At 35.4% G+C, this 23,453-nt stretch overlaps 1 protein-coding gene across 3 annotated transcripts in view; it reads right to left on the bottom strand.

Annotated features, from left to right (window-relative positions):
• Positions 1–9,083: 9,083 nt before the first annotated feature.
• The window catches only part of LOC143234349 (uncharacterized), a 46,560-nt gene continuing 32,190 nt past the window's right edge, over positions 9,084–23,453 (bottom strand). For all 3 annotated transcript variants that reach the window (XM_076471640.1, XM_076471639.1, XM_076471638.1), the window contains 2 exons: positions 12,953–13,031; positions 9,084–11,083 (listed from right to left, as the gene is read on the bottom strand). In XM_076471640.1, coding sequence (XP_076327755.1) covers positions 9,444–11,083; positions 12,953–13,025 — 1,713 coding nt within the window. In that variant the 5' untranslated portion in view covers positions 13,026–13,031 and the 3' untranslated portion in view covers positions 9,084–9,443. The remainder of the gene's footprint in view (positions 11,084–12,952; positions 13,032–23,453) is intronic.

Consider the following 23,453-nt stretch of genomic DNA (forward strand, 5'->3'; position numbering starts at 1 on the left):
AAGGACAATATAGATTAAATGTGACACTGAAAAGTAATCAAAATGTAAATAGCTACTAAGTATGTTATCAGTAAATGGGGGGAAAAAGATTATTTTTGAGTTGGTGGCATCTTTTTTGGAGAAATCTCAATTTGCAAAACGAGAATTAATGAGCCAAGTACAACACAAATTATACTGACTGTTGATTTAAAGTACAAAAACACAAGAAATATTAAAAAACTTGTAAATTAGATAAAAATAAATAACAAGTGATGATTAGCACCATTAAACCTTCCAAGGTTCTTGTAGTATAATTCTTTGAATGTCAAATGATTGATACCTGTCATACCAATGTCATTTAATATAATTTCCCATAATGAAACTAAATATTTTGATTACTTAAAAAAAATTAAATTAGCACAGGATAGTTACAAAAAATAGTACAGAAAGTAATAGCTATGTCAAAGTGACATTTCAAACAAATTGGTTAAAATAATAAATGTCTGAAAACCTGAAACCTCACTTGTTTTTTAGTATTGATACACTAAACGTGTGTGTGTGTGTGTCTGTATATACACGTGCTTCATATATTAAGTATTTTCAGTAAACTGACAGTAATGTATAGTTAGTTGTACTGGAAAAAAATTGTGTTACAAATATTATAGAATCTCATCAATAATTCAGTGGCTTCTGTTTTGCTTAGGAATGTAATTATGAAACAGCATATTTAATTTGATTATTTTTTTGATATCCCATGATGATGATCCATAAGTGAAGTTATGTGACCAGAGAAGCATTCTAGAAATGTTTATGCAACATCACATTGGTGTTATGTATGTATTCTATATTTATCATCATAGAAGATTATAGCATTGCTGAAGAAGTTCTGAATGAAGGTATTTCTGAATTATTAAAGTATTGCAAGCCAATACATCATCCAGTATGGTGGCAGTCATTGGAAAAAGTTAATTGTGCACTAAAGGTCATTACTCTCTTTTCTTCAAATCTTAAAGTAAGGTGCTAATAAAAGTAATATATTTTATATTGTAGGAAATCTGTTTGTTTTTTTTTAAGATTATTGTAGAAAAAATGAAAGAAGTAATAACTAGTTCTTTCAAAAATGTAAGTAAATTCTTGGGGACAAATACTATCTAATACATGTATTTGTCTTAATATGTTTTAGCCACATACTAGGTATATTATATTTAGAAAAATAGATAACTAGTACAGAAAGAACATGGTCATTTCCTTAACCAGTGTTCCATTGTCAAAAAAGTACACATTTATAGTCAAGTCACATATGGTTTCATTGTGTTTTACATTTTGTACTTTCTTTCTTTTGCCCTTTTTTTATCATAATTAAGTCATAGTCGAGGCCTTCAGATTCTCTTCCATAGAACCTTCTCCGTCAAACCTCCTTTTATCTTACAGATCTTTACCGATCATTCATTCATGAAACCAGTGAACCAGAAGATGGTCTGGTGCCAAACCATTGTTTTCTTAAATATAATTCATTAATTTCTTTCTTTGATATGTAAAATATTTATTGTTCCAGATTGTATTTTATTAGTCAATAAATAATATGCAAATACTTTAGTTTCTAATCGAATTAGATTTATTGTAATGTTGATATTTAAATAAACTCATAACTTTGTTATGGATTCCCAAACATGTTGTTTTCAGTGGCATGTCTGCAGACTTACCATTTCTAAAAACCAAGTTTTGACATCTCGGTGTGGATTCCTGTACGTAGTGAAGGGACCTCCCACAGAAGGTTCTGTTCTGTCAGTTTACCTCCTCTGGGATCTAAACATCCATCCATGTGTTTGCTGTGCATGGCAATCCGTGAAGGGGAGGAGAGGATCCTGGTGGTTGAGGGTCCAGCCCTAACACACCACTTTGTCCTTGAATTCCTGTAGATGGACAAGCCTTGGAGTGGACCCCTTGAGTCAATCGGTTGGTCCACTTGGGCTAGGGTCAACAAAGTACCAGTGTCGAATGTTCTCAATGGTTATTGTGGACATTGTATCTGATGCTAGTGTTTGGGTATAGTGCTCACTAAACCTTGTTGTTACTGCAGTGTCCTTATTTGGTACTGTAGTGCATCCACTCCTGGGGCTGCATAGTGAGTGGGATTAGTGGGCACAGAAACATTTTATTATGAATTCCCTTCATCAATTTTTTAAAGTGAAAAACAGACCATTGGAACAGCAATTTTCAACTTCTTCAACACCTGTACCTCATTTTCTAATATTACACTCTTTATCAGAGAAATTTTTAGGGCAAATATTTCCGTTTTTCACTCAAAAGGGACTAGAGGGACTTGTTGGCTCTCCTAAGTTAGTCAAAAAGCTTTGTTCTGGTGACATATTGGTGGAAACATCCATTCCTAAACACAGTTAACTATTCTTACATTCAACGGTGATTGGGTATATACCCATTGAGGTTACTCCCCATGCTACTTTGAATTTGTTACGAGGAGTTATTGTTGAGAGAGATTTGAAGAACATCCCTGAGTCGGAGATTCTCGCTGGTTTCTTTATCCAAGGAGTTTCTGTAGTGACGTGTATCTCCGCTCACAAAGATAGAATTATGATGCCGACTAATATCCTAATTTTTAGGTTTACTTCACCACGTCCACCTCCTACCGTCAAAGCAGGCTATCTTAATTGCAAGGTATGGCCATATATTCCAAGCCCTCTCATATTTGCAGTGTCAGTGGTTTGGTCACTCAAAAACATCATGTTTTGGTTCCTTTACATATGCTCATTTTGGTGGCAAGGACCATGGTGCCTACGAGTGTGAAATAGTCTCTCATTGTGTTAATTGTAGTGGCTCTCACCTATCCTACTTTCGTTCTTGCTCTAGGTGGGTGGAAGAAAAGAGGCACAGCATTTGAAAATGATTCATAATATTTCTTACCCTGAGGCTCGAAAGTTATTGCCCACCACTCGACCTCGAACGTATGCTGCTGCACTTTGTTCCACTGCTACAGTGGGAGTGCAGATGGATCTCTCCATGCCTCCAAAAGAATCATTCTCAAACCATGTGAGAAGTTTGTTGGCCTCCATGGTTAAGAAAGTTGATGAATCAACCTCAACACACATCTCTGTCCCTACCATTCATTCCAATGGACCCCAGATATACTTCCTTTGGTTCTGGATACGGACGTGCCCTCAGATCCATCTTCTTCTCTGATCCATAGATGCAGAGTGATCATTTGTTCACGCCCTCAGTTGCAGAAATATTCTTCCAATGACAGAGACCTGCCCAACAGACCCAGGGCAGGATCCTTGGAGGTCGATAAACCTCCCTCGATTAAGGAAAAAGATGTCAAAAACAGAAGAGCTCTCCACCCAATTCGCCTAGACATAAATAAAAATGACTATTTTGATTCGATGGAACTGTCGAGGTTTACGTTCTAATCTGGATGGCATCAAAGCACTGATTCATTTTTACCATTCTGTATGTGTTCTTTACAGGAAACATTTTTCAAACTTGCCGATATAGTCACATTTTGGCAGCTTTCTTTGTACAAAAATCACGGGTTGTGTGATGTATGAGTGCATGGAGGGGTGACACTGCTAGTCGATCAGGATGTGCCCACCCTGTCTTTGCCACTCAACACATCATTGGAGGCCGTAGCAATCCGCATTTCCTTGGGTCATGATAACACTGTTTGTTCTCTCTATCTGTCTCCTGGAGAACCTATGATCAATCAAACCATGATGCTCTTGTTGAACACTTGCTGTCTCTCTTTTTTAATCCTGAGGGACATTAATGGACATCATATCCTCTAGGGAAGTGCTGATATTGATATAGTGTATACTCTCAGATCTCGTCATTTCTCTCATCAGTGCCTGTGTTTAAACTTATTTTTATTCACCTAGGCATTATTTTACTGCTATTGATCTCTCAATCTGCTCCCCGTCACTTTTCTCTCACTTTTCATGTAGAGTTGACAGTAACCCACAAGGCAGTGATTATTTTCCTATAATTTTGAGAGAGACTGGCTGTGGTTGATGCCACCCAACCCGCATGCCTCAGTGGAAGCTGGATCATACAAACTGGCCCTCTTTCACTGCTCTCGCAGAACTTGATCTTGCAATCGTCTGTAAGCCATCAATAGACGACTGTGTGGCAGCAGTGACTGGCTGTATTATCCAGACAGTTGCTCAATGTATTCTTAAAACCTTGACATGATATACTCGTCTGTGATTGAATCCTGCTTGTCCCATGGCACAGAAGGCTCGAAATGGGCATGGGATGCCATTCATTCTTATCCCACACTCTCTAACCCCATCGCTTTTCAGCGGGCCTGTACACATGCTTGGCATGTAAGATGTCAAAGTCAGAAACAATCTTGGATTAACTTCATAGCCAGCATTTCTTCTACCACCAGTTCCAAAGCCATATGGGATGAGATTTGGAAGGTCAGTGGCAGTATAATTCTTTCCCCCTCTCAATCCACCTCTCTTATGGCCAGGAAGTTTTTGTCAGGTATCTAGCACTCCTGTTTCATCCTCCACATTCTTACCCATCAAGACTCGGGCAGAGCATTCACCTCTTTTCTTTAAGGCAGAGAGAATGTTTTTCCTGATACATGGCACCAGGCTATTGTCCTACCTTTTTCTAAGTTTGGGAATTATTCCAAGATTCCTTCAAAGTACCTTCCTATTGCTTTGACGAGCTGTCTCTGTAAGACCTTGGAGAGGATGGTTAATGCATGCCTCGTTTGGTTCCTTGAATTATACAAACTTCTCTTGCTCATGCATTCTGCATTCTGATGACGGCGTTCCACCATGGACCACCCAATTCGATTTGAAATGCAGATCAGAGAAGCCTTTCTTAAACAACATTTTGTGTCAGTATTCTTTGATCTTGAGAAGGTCTACAATACTACATGGATGTATGGCATTTTGCAGGACCTCCACTTATATGGGTTACAGAGTCATTTGTCCATTTTTGCTAAAAATGTTTTAATGGACAGGCGATTCCAAGTTCATATGGGTTCGACACTTTCCCATTCTTTCCTATTGGAACTCAGAGTCCCTCAGGGCTGTGTTTTGGGTGTCACATTTTCCAGTATGAAGATTAATGCCATCACTTCATCTCTTGTCAGTTGTCGAACATGAGGATTATTGAGCAGCAGCTACATGCGGCCCTCATTCATTTACTGAATTGGACCACAGCATATGGTTTTAACTTCTTCCTCTCTCTCTAAAACCGCTTACATGTACTTTTGCTGCCAACAGGGTATTTACCCCGATCCTGAACTCTGTGTCGGAGAAGTTGTGATTCCCTTTGTCCCTTATCTTTGACCTTAAATTGACCGTTGTATCATACATCAAGCAGCTGTAAGTCAAATGTACAAGAACATTGTGTCCTTTCTTATACCACTTGGGTTACGGATCGATGTTCTATACTAAAGATGTATCGTGCCATTATATGACGGAAACTGGACTATGGGTCTCTGGTCTGTGGTTCTGCCAGGACTTTGGCCTTGAAGATGCTGAACCTCGTTCATCATCAGGGGCCTTGGCTCTGCACTGGGGATTTCTGTATTTCCCAGTCTAGAACTTCCTCACAGTCTCATGAACCTCATCTACACCTCTGCCATTTGCAACTGTGTTTACTGTATGTTTCAAAACTTCAATCCTCACCACAGTATCCCACCTGGGATTGTGTTTTCCTTCCTCATTGGGCCATGCTTTTTTCAAACCAGACGATTTGTTATTGTTCCTTCTGACCTTTTTATCGAGGCGCAGTTGGATGAATTATGTCTGTCCTTGGATAACATTGCTGTATCCACTGGTCAGCCCATCCCACCATATCTTATTACAATCGCCAACTGTGACCTTTCTTTAAATCATCTGAGAAAAGCAGATACTCCTGATTGAAAGTACCATGTGTTATTTGCTGAACATATTTCGAATTGTCCTTCCATTTCTATTTGTACAGATGGTTCGAAATCAGGTGATTCTCTGGACTTTGTCATGGTTTGTTGTGGTTCAGTGGTTGTGCACAGAATCCCCTCTACAGTTTCTGTGTTTGCTGCTGAACTACACGCCATTTCTCTTGTCTTGGAACACACAGAATAAAAGCAATACTCGAATTGCACTATTTATAGTGTATTATATTTATCGCTTCACATTCGTTCTCACCCTGTTTTCGCTGATATTCAAAGCGACTGGACCATTTCTGTTTAACATCTACCTCTATCCATTTCTTTTGATATCAGGCTTCGTTGGTATTCGCGGGAATGGGCTCGTCGACACCACAGCTAAATCTCTGCTCTGGCGCTGTCATTGTTGTGCCTATTTCTTATATGTACTATGGTCCTGTAGTCCAGGCTCGGCTTCGTGTCAGTTGGCAGTCGACTTGGAGTGAGCAACGTAACGTGAAAGCAAGGTTTTCCAAATAAAACCCTTTATTGAACATTGGTCATCTCTTTTCCGTAAGGATTGGAAAGAAGTTCTCCTAACTAGACTACGTATTGGTCACAATTTTTTAACTCATCGCTTTCTTTTAGCTGGGACTGATGCACCAGTGTGTGGTCTGTGTGCCACTCATTTCACAATGGTCCACATTTTACTGTCGTGCCGGTGTTACGACTCTCAGTGACGGCATCATTTTAGACATGTTTTGTCATTGGCGATGATGACACTGTCCATCTTACAGATGTTTTTAGCTTTTTAAGGGCTGTTGGCCTTTTTAGCGATATTTAAGTTTTTAATTAAAAAATAGACTGTTTTGTTTTAATATGAATCCTTTTTACGAATTTTAATAATTTTACTTTACCTTTAATATTTTTTACCAAGTTTTGATACCCGTGGTGAGCAGAGCACATACAGCCCAGCGTGTAGCTTTGTACTTAATAACAAACAAGCACGAACAATTTTATGAGACAGATTTTCATTTGTGGGTGTCAGTTGTTGAACGAATAAATTACACAAATATTTATTTAGAATTACGTGAATGTTATTTTGAAAAATCGGTAATTTTGGTGTTTGTGTTGATACTTACTCAGTCAATGGTTGGAGATCACAGAACAAAGATTTTCTGTCATGTTTTATTAATTCTTCAAATTAAAAGTAGGATAACACGATCCCACATTTTCACCTTTCCGGTTAATTCATTTTTCATCTACATATAAGTATTGTTTCTATAAAACCGATAATAAAATGTTATAAAGTAGTGGCGAACTTGCTAACTTTTTTGAATTTTGCAGAAACCATGAAATTTGTCCTATTTCTATTTCAGTTACAGGATGGTATATTTAATTAAAAACTGTTTCTTATTTAGTTCTACACAGTGTGAATAATTGTGAAAAAAAAAATTAAGCTGTATGGGCAGAGTGATTTTACTAAGATATAAATTACGTTTTTTTATATACGTAATGACGTTTTTTGAAACTTTTTAACGTGTGTGCGTGTTTTCTTGTAGCAAAGCCTCATCGGGCTATGTGCTGAGTCCATCGAGGGGAGTCGAACACCTGAGTTTAGCGTTGTAAATCCATAGATTTACTGCTGTACCATTTCAGGCTAAACCCTTTGTGATACAAGAACGCGATAATGATAAATTTTCATGCATGCTGATTAAAATATGGATTGAAGGTTGGCTGGTGTTGTTAGAAAGGTTAAACTTTATATATGGATGATATTTTTTAACTTTTGGCTAACGGAAGCCACAGTTAGATGCTACAGGAGTGGAAATTAAAGAAATATTTGAATATTGTTATATTTTATATTTGTAAGTATGAAATAAAACTTTATTTGTAACACTCCATTTAACTTTCTGTTTCTGTCGGGAAGTATTGCTTCAGAAATGAAACTGGTTACTCTATACAACGTTAAGTAACATTGATATTCTATATACGAAATACAAAGAGAGAATGCAAGTAGTTCTATACTACCATTTTCTAATTATAAATCACACTTTCTGGAAGTTAACATTACAAAAATCGCACAAGAAAAACTCGTTTATAAAGTACAACTGTTGTCAAGTTACTGGCTGGCTTAAATAAAAACATTTCACATATATCCCACGTGCTTTTCCATACCAATTATTTCTATATTAGAAAGACTTTGTTAAAGTATGTGAAGAAATATTGTGACTTTTTCTTTTTTTCAACAATTTTTAATAATAATGGAAGACAAAACATATGTTTTCCTCATTTATTCGGGTATTCTGAACAGTACTCAAGTGAAGAGTAAGTCGGGGGTACGCTTTTCCCCACTTATATGACATTTTGCCTACCCTCACTTTGAGTACTAATTCTAACTGATACAATAATTTGGGTGGAAAAGTTTGAAAGTATTTGATACTTTATAACGTAGTCCGCCTTTAGTTCACTCTCCGAAAATCCACCAAAGTCGGATTCTTTCGAATATTCGTGAAACAACTCTAGCAGATCCTTCGGTAAGAGTTTGTCATTATTTTCTTCATCTGAGTCTTCGCTGGAGGAACGTTTATTGATGCTATTGCTGGTTAACGTTTCAGGTAATTTAACTGAATAGTTATTAATAGTATAAACTTTGTGGCATTTCTTTTGAAAAATAGGTTATCATGTATAAGCTGCCTTTGTATATAAATAATGTGACTATATGTCCTGATGTCTGCGAAAATGTCCCGTTTTGTGAGAAAATGAATTCAACGTCCCGCATTATGAAAATTAATACCATTCGGCACTGTGAGTGCGCCTAAGATTTGTTCCATTCTCATATGATCATTTTCATATATGAACGTTCAAATACATATATAATCATATATTAACGTTCAAACTGAATTAGGTATCCCGCTTTGAATTCCATAAATCTGGTCACTTTATGTAGAAGCCGCCGTTTATTATTGGAAAATTACTTGTATTAACACATTATGTGTTTCAAATATCCGAATCATGTTAAACAGACGTAAAATATTTTAGGTAAATAATACTCGAATATTATTAATGTAAAGTAAATGCATATGAACTAGGTGTTTGTGGGAGTTACAATATAACTTGCGTTGTTGGAAATGCGAATCATGTAAAGAAGATAACATTTTTTTCTGGCAAAAATACATGAAAAGAGAACTATGAATAGAAATATTTAATAAATAGTACTAAGATACAGATATAGAAATAAATCCAAGACTAACAGTTTTCTAACTTTCTGCGAGTTTGAAAGCACACGTTCACACACACAAAAGTCACATGACATATTTTGACAGTGAGGTGTCTAATAATACTAAAAATGTATACAAATTAGCGTTCCAATACGACAGTTATGATAATAAGTAAAAAATATTCTATACCGCCGTTGTCCATTAACGTACTAGAAAAGTCCTGAAAGTTGCAACCAGCTGTAATCCAACACCGAATTCATAATAACTCCCGCGAAATTTTCAAGCTGAATATTGTTAAGGTAATCAATCAACAGATTAAACTAAAATAGTTTTTTCATCTTTTCAACCTACAAAATATTTTACTTGATATCAGAAGGACAAGCAGACTTTTCATCACAAGGAGGTGCCTTATTTGGCGAATTACAAACATTTATATTTTCATCAAAAACGAGTCTTTCTGGACAAATGAATTGGTAAAGGGTGAACTTATTGCCATTCCCATAGTAATCTACGCACCTGTAGAATTTATGACAGTCACGTGGGTTACGAAAGTATCCTTCATGCGGACATATATCGCTGTCCGTTTCGGATCCTGAAGACGATTCCTCACCACTGTTTTCAGGAGTTAATGATGTTCCTTTGCCCTCAGTTCCTTCTTTAACACTTGAGACAGCATCTTCAGAAGACAATTCACTTTCGGGTGTAACGTTTCCAGATGGTGGTCCACTTTCTGATGAAGAACTTTCCAGCAATGATGATTCACTCACTGGTGTAGAACTTCCGATTTGTGATCGATCTTCAGGCGGTGACATTTGCGAGTGACAAGGGGGTGCTATACTGGCAAAATTACATACATTATAACGTTCATCAAACACAAGGGTTTTTGGACAAGTAAACACATATATGGTAAAAATTACTTCCTCATCACTTACGTTGACACACCTGTAAAACTTTTGACAATTTCCTGGATAACGAAAAAATCCAGCTGTTGAGCATGTTAATTGGTTCGATTCTGATGATGATGGAAAGCTGTCATCTGAACCAGAAGCTTTAGATGTAGATGAATCGGTAGAATCTGTTGGGGGATTTGAATCTTTTTTTGATGTTTCTGGTTCTTGTGTTGAAAGAGAAGAATCTTTATCATCTACCTTGGTACAATTACTTTTTGAAATTTGTCCTGTTGAAGAGCCATCGGAAATAGTTTGCTGTTCTGAACCTTGTAGTTGCTCTCTGTTTGTTGAAGTTGAGCTTTCTTGTTTCGGGAAACCTTGAGATATCGCAAAAGAACCCTCACATGATGATACTTTATTTGGCCAATTACAGGAACTGATGTTCTCATCAAATACAAGATTAGTTGGACAAATGAATTCGTAAACCTTGAACTTCAAACCTATTTCACTTTGATTAACACACCTATAGAACTTCTGACAATCGTCAGGGTCACGAAAGAAGCCTATTTCATTACATATTCTAGTAGATTCGGATGAACTGTCTTGGCCGTTGGATAGTGATAGCTCTGATCCATCTGTTGGTTTGTTACTGCTAGATCTGCCAGAATCGGAGTTTTCACAAGGTTCTGCCAGTTTTGGTATTGTACAGGAGCATGTAGTTTCATCAAAAACTAAACCTGGATAACAATCATACTGTAAAACTTCAAAAGTCATCCCTGTTCCTGTAAGATCCATACAGCCATAAAACTTTCCACAGTTTTTGGGATGACGGAAGAAACCTTCGTGAGTGCATATCAGTTCTGATACGTCTGAACTTGAGGCTGGCAGCTGATCACAAGGCGCCGTGTCATTTGCCCGATTGCACGTTGTTTTTTCTTCGTCAAAAACCAAACCATCTGAGCAATTAAAGCTAAACACTGTAAACTGTTTACCGTTACCTTCGAAATCTACACAGCGATAGAACTTCCCACAGTCATATGGATTCCGGAAATAACCATCTCTAGAACATGGAAGTCCAGAATCGTACTTCAAGACGGGTAGAACTACAACTAATATATAAACATATGTACATAAATCACTCTTATATTTTATTTTTAAACATCATGTTTACAGTTATTCAGTTTTTATTTAAAACAACAATTAAAACATATTTTTTTACGATAGAATTATAATAAAAGCCGAATTACTTTATTCAAAATTTAAGTCATTTGTAATTTATAGCCAACTGTATTCTCTAAAATAACATTTTAAGGCACTTCGCAAAGGGCAGAATGGAGTCTAGTGGTTAGCTATGATATGTGGAGAGCTATGATTGTGATAGTGGATCCCACTATTTGATTAAAATTGGCTGATGGGGTGGGTAATTGGATGATAGTCCCGCCTGTGGTCAACAGTTCCACATTTGGGATGGTGATGCCGAAACCTTGGGGTCTCTGACCCTATCACTAAAGTATAAAGTACCATTCAGGTTGAATGTATCAACACCAACTTGCCGTAGAAAATATTTGGAACTTTCGTTATCTAAAAAAAAAAAAAAGGAAAAATTTCGTGGTGGCATTCTCTCTCTTGTTATGGTCATATCTGTACTTCCAATAATCGTGAATAGAACTTTATTTTCTCATAGTCTTCATCCTGAATATCATAGCTATGAGTTTAGTAAATTATTAAGAATGTTATGTTTAATTCTATAAGGCTTGGATCTTCGCCCTTTTAATGCATTCTACTTTCTGTATCTGATAAAGGAAGCATTTATAACTGTATATCTATTTTCTTTTCGAAATTTTGGTGACTTGTATGGCAAGGTCTAAGAATCTGTTTTAAAATAAATCAGTGAATTTATTTGTTTTGCTGTTTTGCACAAAGCTACACATAGGGCTGTCCGTGCTCTGCCCATCACGAGTATCAAAACCCGGTTTCTAGCAGTATAAGTCCCCAGACATACCACTGTGGGCCAATGAATTGATAAACATTATGAATATCCACATTTTTCTGAGCTAGCGTCCTCTTTTGACCAAAAATATGCTCAAAATACCACAGTGATTTACTAATCAATCGTTAAGTTACAATACATACCGTTTGTAACGACAACGCCAACTCTAGAATGAACTGTTGTTCATGCAGCATATTGTTGTTTATTTGTTATTAAGCGCAAAGCTACACAATGAGTTATGTATAATATACTCATAGAGGGCAGTGAAAAATTGAAAATCGGTGTTAGCAGTTTTACTGCTGAGTTAGATATATATTTATTTGCTATACTTTGTTTAAACAAAAACGAAAATAATGATTATAACTAGCTGGAATATCCGTCCCCTGGACCAAAGTTATGTAAATTCGTGATTAATAAAAGGTTGTCTTTGGAGATGAGATGTTACTTCCTTATACGTAATTGTAAAAAAAAACTCCCATTAAAACTCCAAAACGCAAAACTGAAAATTTCAGTCTAACTTCTTATGAATCTATTGACCCTCCATACCAAATTTTTTGAGAATACATCTACAGGTGGTGGTAAAAACCCTCCACAAAAATTGCAAAACTCAAAATTTGTATGTATCCCCGTTAGCCGTCCCTAATTTAGCAGTGTAATACTAGAGGAAAGGCAGATAGCCATCACCGCCGACTCTTGAGTTACTCTTTAACCAACGAAGAGTGGGATTATTGACCATAACATTTTAACGCCTCAACGGCTGAAAGGGCAAGCATGTTAGGTGTGACGGGGATTCGAACTCATGATCTTTATATTACGAGTGAAGCGCCCCTGGCCACTTGACCATGCCGGGTCTACCCGCATGCCCCTAATCATCTTCCATACCCATGTTTCTTATCTCCAATTTAAGATAAATAATTTTTAGAGATATTTTTTAAAAAGTAAAACATAGGTTTATGGTAATTCTTTATTCCATTACCTCTATACGTACCTTTAGCAATGATAACACGAAAGTACATGAAGAACACAAGAAGCTCATATTGTAACATTTTCCGTTTCTCCATCGCTGACTAAGATAAAAAAAACAAAAAACAACAACTTACAACAAAAAATAACTCAAAGCAGGATTATGTTGAGCTATTTTAAGATATGGAAATTAAATATCAATGTACATAAAATCCTTCTATGTTTAATACAGTTTCAGGATGTTAAGAAAATTCCACTCTCAATATACGTAATTCTTGTTAAAAACATATCCTAATCTCTACTTTGCCTGCTATTGGTAAATGATTTATCTGCAGCCGGTATTGTAATGCACTTTGAGATACATAAACCAACCAGTTTGTGCTTAATATTTTACAGTTAATGACTTCCATCATGTTTTTAACGTATAGCATACGATTTAACATGTTAATCGTGGGTTAGGAATAACGCATTTCATGATCTTCAAATTTTCTGCCCAAATACGGTTAGATATTCAAAGGAACTTCCACCAAGGATTGAAGTTATGATGGGAACAGTTGGAATAAAGTTTAATAAAAAGAACAGAAATTAACTATTTACTAGTATGTGAAAGGCTCAGCTTCTGGTTACAGTACACTAAGGGAATTACTCTTAAGATATAAGTTTAGAAAACTTCCGAGAAATCCATTTCCACACCTACATCAAAAAAAGGGGGAGATTACCTTATTTGGTGATTGGAAGGAAACAGAAATATGTAAAAGTCCATAGCACAGTGAAATTCAATCTTCCTCCATACTTGTTTGGAAATGTCAATCTATTTCGTGTAAGAGTTTGAACTGGCAAATATTTATTAAGTTTTTATTTTAATTATTCAACTCATATCGAATAACTTACACAGACTCACAATAACAAATGAAGGTCAAAATATTTCCACATAATTGCTGATAACTAGAGTTAACTACAAACATAAAAATAGGTAATTCTATTGATAAGTAAAATATAGAGACAAGACTAAATTGTTACTGGAAACTCTGAAAATGTATATTTCACAGATGAGATAGAAGTCATACACACGGCCGATACACAGGTCTTGCATATATTTTTGATCGGTTATTATCGAGTGAAAATAATGAAGACACAAAGCGAAAAATATATATTATTAGAACGTATTACAACAAGTATTATGAAAAGACGTGTACGGATAACGTAAAATATAGCACAAACTTTTGTTTACAAATTTTAATAATCAGTTTTATGAAACACAGATAATTAAACACCACAGAAGTATTATATCATAAATAATGTACGCCTCATTTTTAAGTGGTTGAATTGTATCTTATTTTATATCAAACCAGTGTAGGTCCCCAAGGGCTGAGTTTATCTTAAGTTTTATCATAGCAGCCTGAGCTTATTAAATTATTATAACTTATTCTTACTGAATTGTTTATTGTTTGTTTAAGCGTAAAGCTCAAAGCTACATAGTCCTTACTGTGTACTGTACTTTGTCCTTCTCAGGGACTCGAACCTGGATTTAAAAATTACAAGGGATGTAACTTACTACTGTACTACCGTGGAACGACTTGTTTACCTCTATTGCATTGCCATTGAGGCCCATATAGTAAGGATTATTTTTTAAAATTTTGAATTACATCATACGATGTAAAGATTTGAAAAAATAAATTGGTCTAAATCATACACTTCCTATGTAAAATTTGTATAAAATGGCGAGTTAACATAGTGTGATAACTTGAAATAATGATAATATTTGTGTTTAAATAATTTTATTTCGTATATGCTATTAATAGTCCTGTAACCAATATGGTCATGGACTTACAAGCAATTTGGTGCATTAATAGTTTTAAAAATACGCTTAAAAAGTCGTTGAGGTCCATATGGACTACTCTTATTGGTAATTTTTGGGCCGAGTATCACCGAATCAGTCGTATTTTAACTCTCACCATAGCAGTTTGAGTCTACTAAGTTTGAGTTGTTCTTTAAATGTTAACATACCAGGTTGATTCTACCTCTCTCCCGCTGGTACAGCTGTAAGTCTACGGATTTACAACGCTATAATCAGCGGTTCGCTTCCCCTCGGGGGACTCAGCAAATAGCAGGATGAGGCTTTACTACAGTGGTTCTTAACATTGTTATAGGTGCTGAGCCTCGGAAGTTTCGTACTTGCATTCACTGAACCCTTCGTAATTAAAAAAAATAAAATATGATTTTTTCAAATTCAAAACATAAGTAGATACTTTATTAGTGCACAAAATGAACCATGCATCAGTTGCACACAATATCACTGCGTTAAAAGAACAAAACCAACAAAACATGAATTTTACACAAAAACAAAAACATAACTCAATGAATATTTACTGCAAATCAATGTGACTTTTGTTCTTGCCTTTCAGAGACATGTTCAGAAATGCGCGGCTTCACCTTGGCAAGTGCCACTCTCATATCGTTTTTGCAACAAAGTCTGTTCCTTTTCTTCGTTTTTATGTCTACCGTCCTCGAAAAGAATTGCTCGCAAAGATACGTTGTAACGAACGGAATGAGTATCTCAAGGGCTTTCTTAGCAATAAGAGAGTACGCTACGATTTGGTGACACCAAAACGTTGAGTGCGTTGTTGTTCTGAAAAGTTACTGTTGAACCCGGCTCTGCTGAAGTTGAATGATTTCGTCGAGTTGACGAAATTGACATCTGCTGTCGCCATTTGTTGCCGACGCATGCCTGTGCAGAACACATTGCATTACAATGATGTGTGGTGCATCGGCTTTCACCAGCGCACCAAAACCAGAGTTTCGTCCCAGCATAACTGGAGCTCAGTCCAAACAAACTGCAGAAACCATATTCCACGAAAGATCGTTGTCTCTGAAGAAGTCATCCACAAGTTTCTTCATGTCGGCTGCCTTAGTTGTTGTTGTAAGAGGCTTACAAAATAAAAAAAAAATCTTCTTTTATCTCGTCGTTCTTCACATAACGCACGAATACAACAAGCTGTTTTAGATTGGAAACGTAGGTGGTCTTGTCGAGTTGAAGGCTGAATTTTGCTGGGCTTGAAATCAGATCTACAACTACTTGAGCCAAGATGTCATCGCTCATGTCATCTATTCAGCTGCTGATGGTGTCATTTGAAAGAGAAATTTGGGATAATTTATTTTCAGCAGCTTTTCCCAGCATGATATTCGCCATCTTCAACGCAGCTGGTTTTACGAGTGATTCACCAATGGTGTGTGGTTTGCTCTGCTTTGCGATCAAGTACGCAACTTCGTACGATGCTGTGAGGATCGGTTTGTCGATGGATACAAAGTCAAGAACAGGCAAAGTAGCCTTTTAATCAAACCTGGCTCTCTCTACCTTGAATTCAGCAAGCGTTGTGTTCTTGTATTTCCCATCTCCATGCAGCTTTAGGGAGTGTTCTCTTAGTTTTGCCGGTGCTAGACTAGAATTGCTCAACTTGGCATTGCAAATCATGCATTGAGGACGCTGATTTCCATAATGTTCCGTTATACAAGTGAATCCATATTGTACATATTCGTCCGACCACTTTCTATTTTTGATCGACCTAGTTAGTATGAAGGGATTAAAAGATTAGGAAAAATATCACAAATGACGCACGATTACTACACTCACAAGTCGACTGCTAAGCGCACGAAGTTTCCTGCAGCACAGATATTAAAGCCAAGTGATGTGACGTGATCAGCCGCAATCAATGATGGCCAAGTGAAGCATGACGTCACGAATCATACGAGTGGGGTGAACGGACGCACACACAGTGTGTGTGTCTTGACCTCCGCCGAACCCCTGAGACTGACTCACTAATTGAACCCAGGTTAAGAACCACTGCCTTACTATAAGAAAACACACATATTGATTCCACTAATGCTGAGTAGTGCTTTAATTGTTAGTTTGCCAGTTCAAGTATACTAAAGCTGAAATATAGTTTAAATGTTACCATGATAGCTTGTGTCTACAAAGGATGAGTTATGCTTTCAATATTACCAAACCAGTTTGAGTCTACTGAGTCTGAATTGTTCTTTAAATGTTATCATGCATCTGTGAAAATAAACGTTGCTCTGCTGCATAAGTTAAACATATTAAAGTTTATGTAAATAAAATGTAAAAGTTCCCTAATATTCAGTTAATTTAATTAGTTGTCTCTATGTTTCCTCAGTGTATGGGATTTTCTAACTATATGTATGAATTCGATGTTTCTGTAACCTGCTATGTATTGTCGATTCATATTCTTTTTTTAAATTGCAATTAAGAAAAGGCAGCTTTATGTACGACTGTAGTCGCGGCACATAGTAATGTCTTTCAAGTACAAGCTTTTAGCTCATAGCGCCATCATCTCTTGACCAATTTTAGATTTAATTAGAATTTTGGACTCAGGAGGTGAAACCATTTCGATTGATGTATCTGATCACGCTCAAGGTCTCATTACTCTCTCTCTTATATTTGGGTATATACATTTTTTTTTTATACCCAGGAGGGTCAGGTACACCGAGACATCTTCCTCCTTTCATTGCATTGTTGGAATTGACTGAATTTTATGGATTAGGGGGGCCTGGCATAGCCTAGCGCGTTAAGGCGTGCGCTTCGTAATCTGAGGGTTGCGGGTTCGGGCCCTAATCGCGCCAAACATGCTCGCCCTCCCAGCTGTGGGGGCGTTATAATGTGACGGTCAATCCCACTTTTCGTTGGTAAAAGAGTAGCCCAAGAATGTGCGGTGGGTGGTGATGACTAGCTGCCTTCCCTCTAGTCTTACACTACTAAATTAGGGACGGCTAGCACAGATAGCCCTCGAGTAGCTTTGTGCGAAATTCCAAAAACCAAACCAAACCAATTTATGGATTAGTATTAACATTAGACTGGTCCTTTTCAGGGCAATGTCCATTTATATTTTTATTTTTCTCTTTTTATGTCTATTACTTAGGTGGCTGTTGTACTTTAGCATATTTTATTAATTAATATTATTTAAATTTGATTTTATCAGATATATAAATTTAACGGGGAAAGGTGTTGGAAGCAATAGCACTCTGGATATTGGTGTGTAATATTATGAATTTATCCATGTTTAATAGAGTTCATTATGTATGTTAACATTTGTGGTAGGTATGTTTCGATGTTTTTCATAATTATTTTAAAGATTATATCTGTTAGGTTGTTTTCATTATTAAGATTTGTGTATTCTGTGAATATTTCAGAAAAGATGGAAGTAATGGCATTAGTTAATGTGTTTTCAATATTCATAGGAGTGATTTTGTGTGTGTCTTCAGCTGGTTTAGGTAAATCTTCATTACTTGTTGATGATTTTTCTGTTTTGCACACTCTCTTCTAAACACTTAAATAAGTGAAATGCTCAGGGGTGTCAGATATTCTAAGCATCTTATCTTTGTTATCAAGGTTAAAATCTGTTTTGAAGTAATTTCTTGTGTAATTGCAAATGTTTACTTTACAAAAGTAATTGAAGATGATTATACTTGAATTCATAATTGTCTCATTACTCTAATCTTGCCTGAAAGAATTTCAAATTTCGCGGCTATTGACGACTCTCTATTGTTCAAACTTACTGACTTGTTTATTATTATGATAATTTATAGATTGAATGATATTTGTACAAAAGTTTAGTGGTATATAATATAACGTATAACAAGAGTTACATACGTTTTGTACGTCACATGGATCGAATCTGAAATTATCGTGTTATAAGCATTGAAGCTCCTCGCTGAGCAGCCTGAATACTGATATTTACCAAATCTGAACGTTCCAACCTGGTCCAAAACTCTATCGACATTTATAGTTTAAAGTATTATAATTTTTTTTTTTATGTTAGGTGCCTCTTCATGTTGGAATAGCTGCAACGGAAATGTTTGAATAGCAAAATTATTTGTTGAGAGTGAGGATAAATAATTAATAGCAATAGAAAATACTAGTACGAAAGGTATAGTCTTCAACCGACTTGCGTCCCTCTGTGGCACGACGGTAAGTCTGTGGACGTATACTCTAAAAATTGGGTTTCGATACCCCTAGTTGGTATAATGGTACTTTATGTATCCTGTTACCTTTAGGAATAGTATGACAGAGCATGTTGAGTTGTCAGTCCATAAGAACGTACAAAAATAGTTTTTCAATAAGAATAAGGAGAAGCAAATAAGCGTGAGATAGGTTCCTATTTTTCCAGTTATATGATTAGAGATATTTTTATATTCTCATTCGCTATATTCTGTATTTTGGTAATTGTATATATATTTTTAAAAGTTCATCGTAGATTTACCTAAAACAACCTGTACAACTCATACGAGATGCAGTTTTTTTTGTGTAACTTTATTATTTAATAATAAGTGTGTTTTAACACACCATATATGTTACGCCTTGAAAATTCAAAACGTGCTTTATATAAATGTCCAGCTTTTTCTTAAACTTTATAATGTTATTCAGATCCATTCAAAGTTTATAGGCTACATTGTTTATTGACTGGCTCTTTTAGTGACTGTTTTTAACCTGAAAGGCAACAAAGGTTGATAACATTGACAGTCTGTTAAAGTATGATCAACCAACACTTATAAGAAATAGATCGCGTATTTTCAATACCGAGAAATAAACCTTAGGTGATGTATTAAATTTTCATAATTTAATGTTTCATGTTAATGTAGACGTGCTTAGAAACAGATATTTGAATCTCCTAATGCTTCCTAAACTGTAGAAGAAATACAGTGCAACTCATTTAAATTCTGATACTGTTTGTCTCAGAGCGACTTCTTGATAATCTCACCTGTTTAACAAAGTTGCGCTTGATATTTCGAACTAGACAACCTCCTTTTTTATTTTAATGCCTGCAAGGTGGAAGGAGGAGGAAGAAAAGGGTTGCTCTTCCACCTTTCTCATACATTGATATTCCGCTCTTGTGGGGCGTTCACTCAAAGGTTTAAAAGAGCAGGGCGACTGTCACGTAAATGCTAACATGAACTATTTTACATTCCACTCGAAGAAAGGTCGACACAGGAAATAAATCAAACAATTATACTTTTTCTTACCAAGACTTTAATTCATAGTGTTTAAATAATAAAATAAAAACAAACAGTCAGTAGTATTTACAAAAATCATGCTACATCTAAAAAACAATTATTCTTTAAAGGTTAAGCCCTGAAGGTGTTGCTCATTATGAGAATTAGTAACAATTATTTTTCAACTGTTTACGTCCTGAACATCAAGTGTTATTCATTGTAAGGACTAAAAATAATTATTTTTAGCTGTTTATGCCATAAAGATCAGGTCTTGTTCATTGTGAGGATTACTTTTATAACCAGCAAACCAAGCCATAGCGATTATTTTTCACAAAATAAGCTATTTAATCCCAAAGATCCACATCTAATATTTCAACATCGAATTCTTCATGTCATAATATTTTTGAGATTTTTGTTTACCGTATCTTCTAAGAAAATTCCTAAAATAGATGTTAGAATCAAAATGTGATTTGAGACCAGTAACGTATTATTTGAAATATGTATCATCGAAGTTAATCGATGCAAACGATAATACCTTTTCTTTGTTCATGTTATTTCTATTATTGCTCTTACTTTTGAAAAAAACAAACAAAAAACATGTTTGTTGCCTTTTGTGATTCTAAACTGTAATTAACTTCAAGTTATATGAATATGTACCCTGTTGTCTCAATCAACTTATTATAAAAAATTGTATAAATAAAGAAATTAAAACGTCAGTAACTTGATTAAAATGTAACCAAGAACCAAGATTTATACATTTTATACATAACAGACACATGATAAAATGTATCTAATTTGCGATCTTAAATACACGTGAACAAATCAGAACAAACGAACTTTCAAGTAGATTATTAGGATATCCGATTATTTAAACCTTTCTTTAATATTAATCAATAAATATATTTATAATAGAAAATCAGAAGATCTCGTGTGTATTAAATATTATGTATCACGGAACGAAGCTGGTTATGGTGAAAAAGTAACACATATATTGGTTTTTTTATAAAACTATTTTCGCTGTTTCAATCTTTCTTAGTCTAGTAAAGCTACAGATTCTATTAAGACTTAGTAAGAGAGTTACGATGATCAAGTCTGTAGCAACAAATGTTCTGTGTTAAGAATACTTAGCTTATGCTATTCATTGTATTCTTTGACAAAATTGGAACTGTTTTTCATTAATTTTAGTTATGTTATAACAAGTTATACTTTAGTTTTAAATATTCACAAAGATATTTTGCATTCAATACACACCTTTTAAATAAATAATCTCAACTCTCTTGTTTACATCATTTGCATTTTCGTAAATACTATGTTGTTGTTTTGAATTAAGCACAAAGATACGCAGTGGGATGTCTGTGCTCTGCCCACCACAGGTATCGAAACGCGGGTTTTAGAGTTGCAACTCCGCAGACATACCGCCGTGTCATTGGAGAGCACTTTGTATTGAAGTTTAATGGTAGGAGATATTGTATTATTAAAGTTCAAAGAACTACAGTATTTATATTTATATTGTTATAACATACCATATTTCAGCAGTAATAATACACGCAAGCTGTCCAAACTGAGTTTACATAAACAACCATAATATATTTCATGCAACTGTTGGAGACCTATATATGTACTTACGACAAAATATTTGACAGCGTGACTTTATTAATTATATTAATGTTTGTCTTTTTTTAAATTATATCTTAAGTACATGGTCTGTGACTATCAGCATACCGCTTCTGTTATTTTTAAATTGTTCGTTTTTGCTTTCACTAAGTATCGCCTCAAAAATGAGGACGCGTTTTTACACGTTGAGTACACCACTAACTACTGTTAGCGTTGATAGCGCTATCTGTTATGTCATCCTTTTTTACTCAAAAGCGCTGTTGACATATTCACAATATGATATAAGAAAGCTGTCCTTCAGTAGGATATTTTGGTTATCATGAAATGTATCGTGTATTTAAAATGAATGTATGAAATGTATGTATATTTAAAAATACGTTAGATAATCCGGTTTTTATGTTTCATTTTTTTGTCCTACCTGTCAAATAAATTTTATGTAGTGTAAATATACTGCCTTATCCTCGCACTCTCTTGTATATGTTATGTGTGAATAGTCTTGATAAATCAGTCCTCGTTTTCTTTTGTACATCGTTATGTGAATTAACGTTTTATAGGGAATCTTATTTGAGACTGAACACTTTGTTATCGCATTAAAAGTTGATATATAACGTATTACTTTATATAGAACTAAGTTGTCGTTTATGCAAAGTGTTTTCATGTTTTATTTCTAAGTTCATTATTTCTGTTCTTACTCAATGTCAAAGTAACGAAAGTTGCTCCTTATGTCTCAGTAGACTGAATACGTGTATACAAAGAAGGAACATCAGAAAAGTTTCAGTATTTCGGATTTCTCCATCACAAAGGTCGTCTACAAAGTTTGAAATATCATTATTTAATATAAAATGCTCTTTGTTTGTGTAACTCTGTTATTTAATATAAGATGCTCTTTGTTTGTGTAAATATTATTTATTTAATAGAAGATGCTGTTTGTTTGTGTAACTATTATTTAGCATAAGATGCTGTTTGTTTGTGTAACTATTATTTAGCATAAGATGCTGTTTGTTTGTGCAAGTCTATGTTGCAAACCGATTAATACAATAATAACAATTATCTACTTCTGCAACCGTCTGTGGTTCATTATGGCGTAAATTTTCGTCCAGTGGCCTTTTATAATTCAGTAATTTATACAATTACTTTTACTTATAAGACCCTCAATATCACGTAGAAGATACTAAAATGGCAGGGGCTCATTACCAAGAAAAAGTGGGAAGGGCACTTGTTTTTTTGACAAGTAAGTGTTAAGGAAGAATATTTGGACTTGGGGTTGCCTCTGGAACACGTCGTGAGGAGAAAACAGATAATCTATTCCTGTTCAACCAATTGTACACAATGATTTGAAACCTAAAAACAAACAGCTAATTCTTGTGTATTAATGCATAAGAGCATATCACAATTATTATTATATTACAATAAAGATCTACAAGTCTCTGTGAGTCATTCATTTTAAATCTGATTGTTTTTATTCGCTCCCAGTAACCAAGATGTGCAATAAGGAGTGTCTTTTGATTGTTGTGCAAAGTTTTCATGATTGAGAGAAAGAGCACTTCTGAAGCATAAAAGGAGGAAGGCAGAGGCTTGAGCCCCTCCCCTCGTGCACGTGACTGTGGGCTGAATATCTGAAGTCTGAATACTGGTGACATGAGGAAAGTGTCACATTATCAAGTAAAATAATTACTCAATCCACGTTACGAATTTTTTATACATTTACGAGCGATAGCACTGACGTTATTGTTATAATGTAGCATCTAGTTGAATTTAGTTGCACGTTTGTGACTTTTAAAATGAATTATAGAACCTCTAAATTTGTTTTGAATTTCGCGCAAAGCTACTCTAGGGCTATCTGCGCTAGCCGTCCCTAATTTAGGCAGTGTAAGACTAAAGGGAAGATAGCTAGTCATCACCACCCA

The sequence above is a fragment of the Tachypleus tridentatus genome, chromosome 12 (assembly GCF_004210375.1).
Source record: "Tachypleus tridentatus isolate NWPU-2018 chromosome 12, ASM421037v1, whole genome shotgun sequence".
Lineage (NCBI taxonomy): Eukaryota > Metazoa > Arthropoda > Merostomata > Xiphosura > Limulidae > Tachypleus > Tachypleus tridentatus.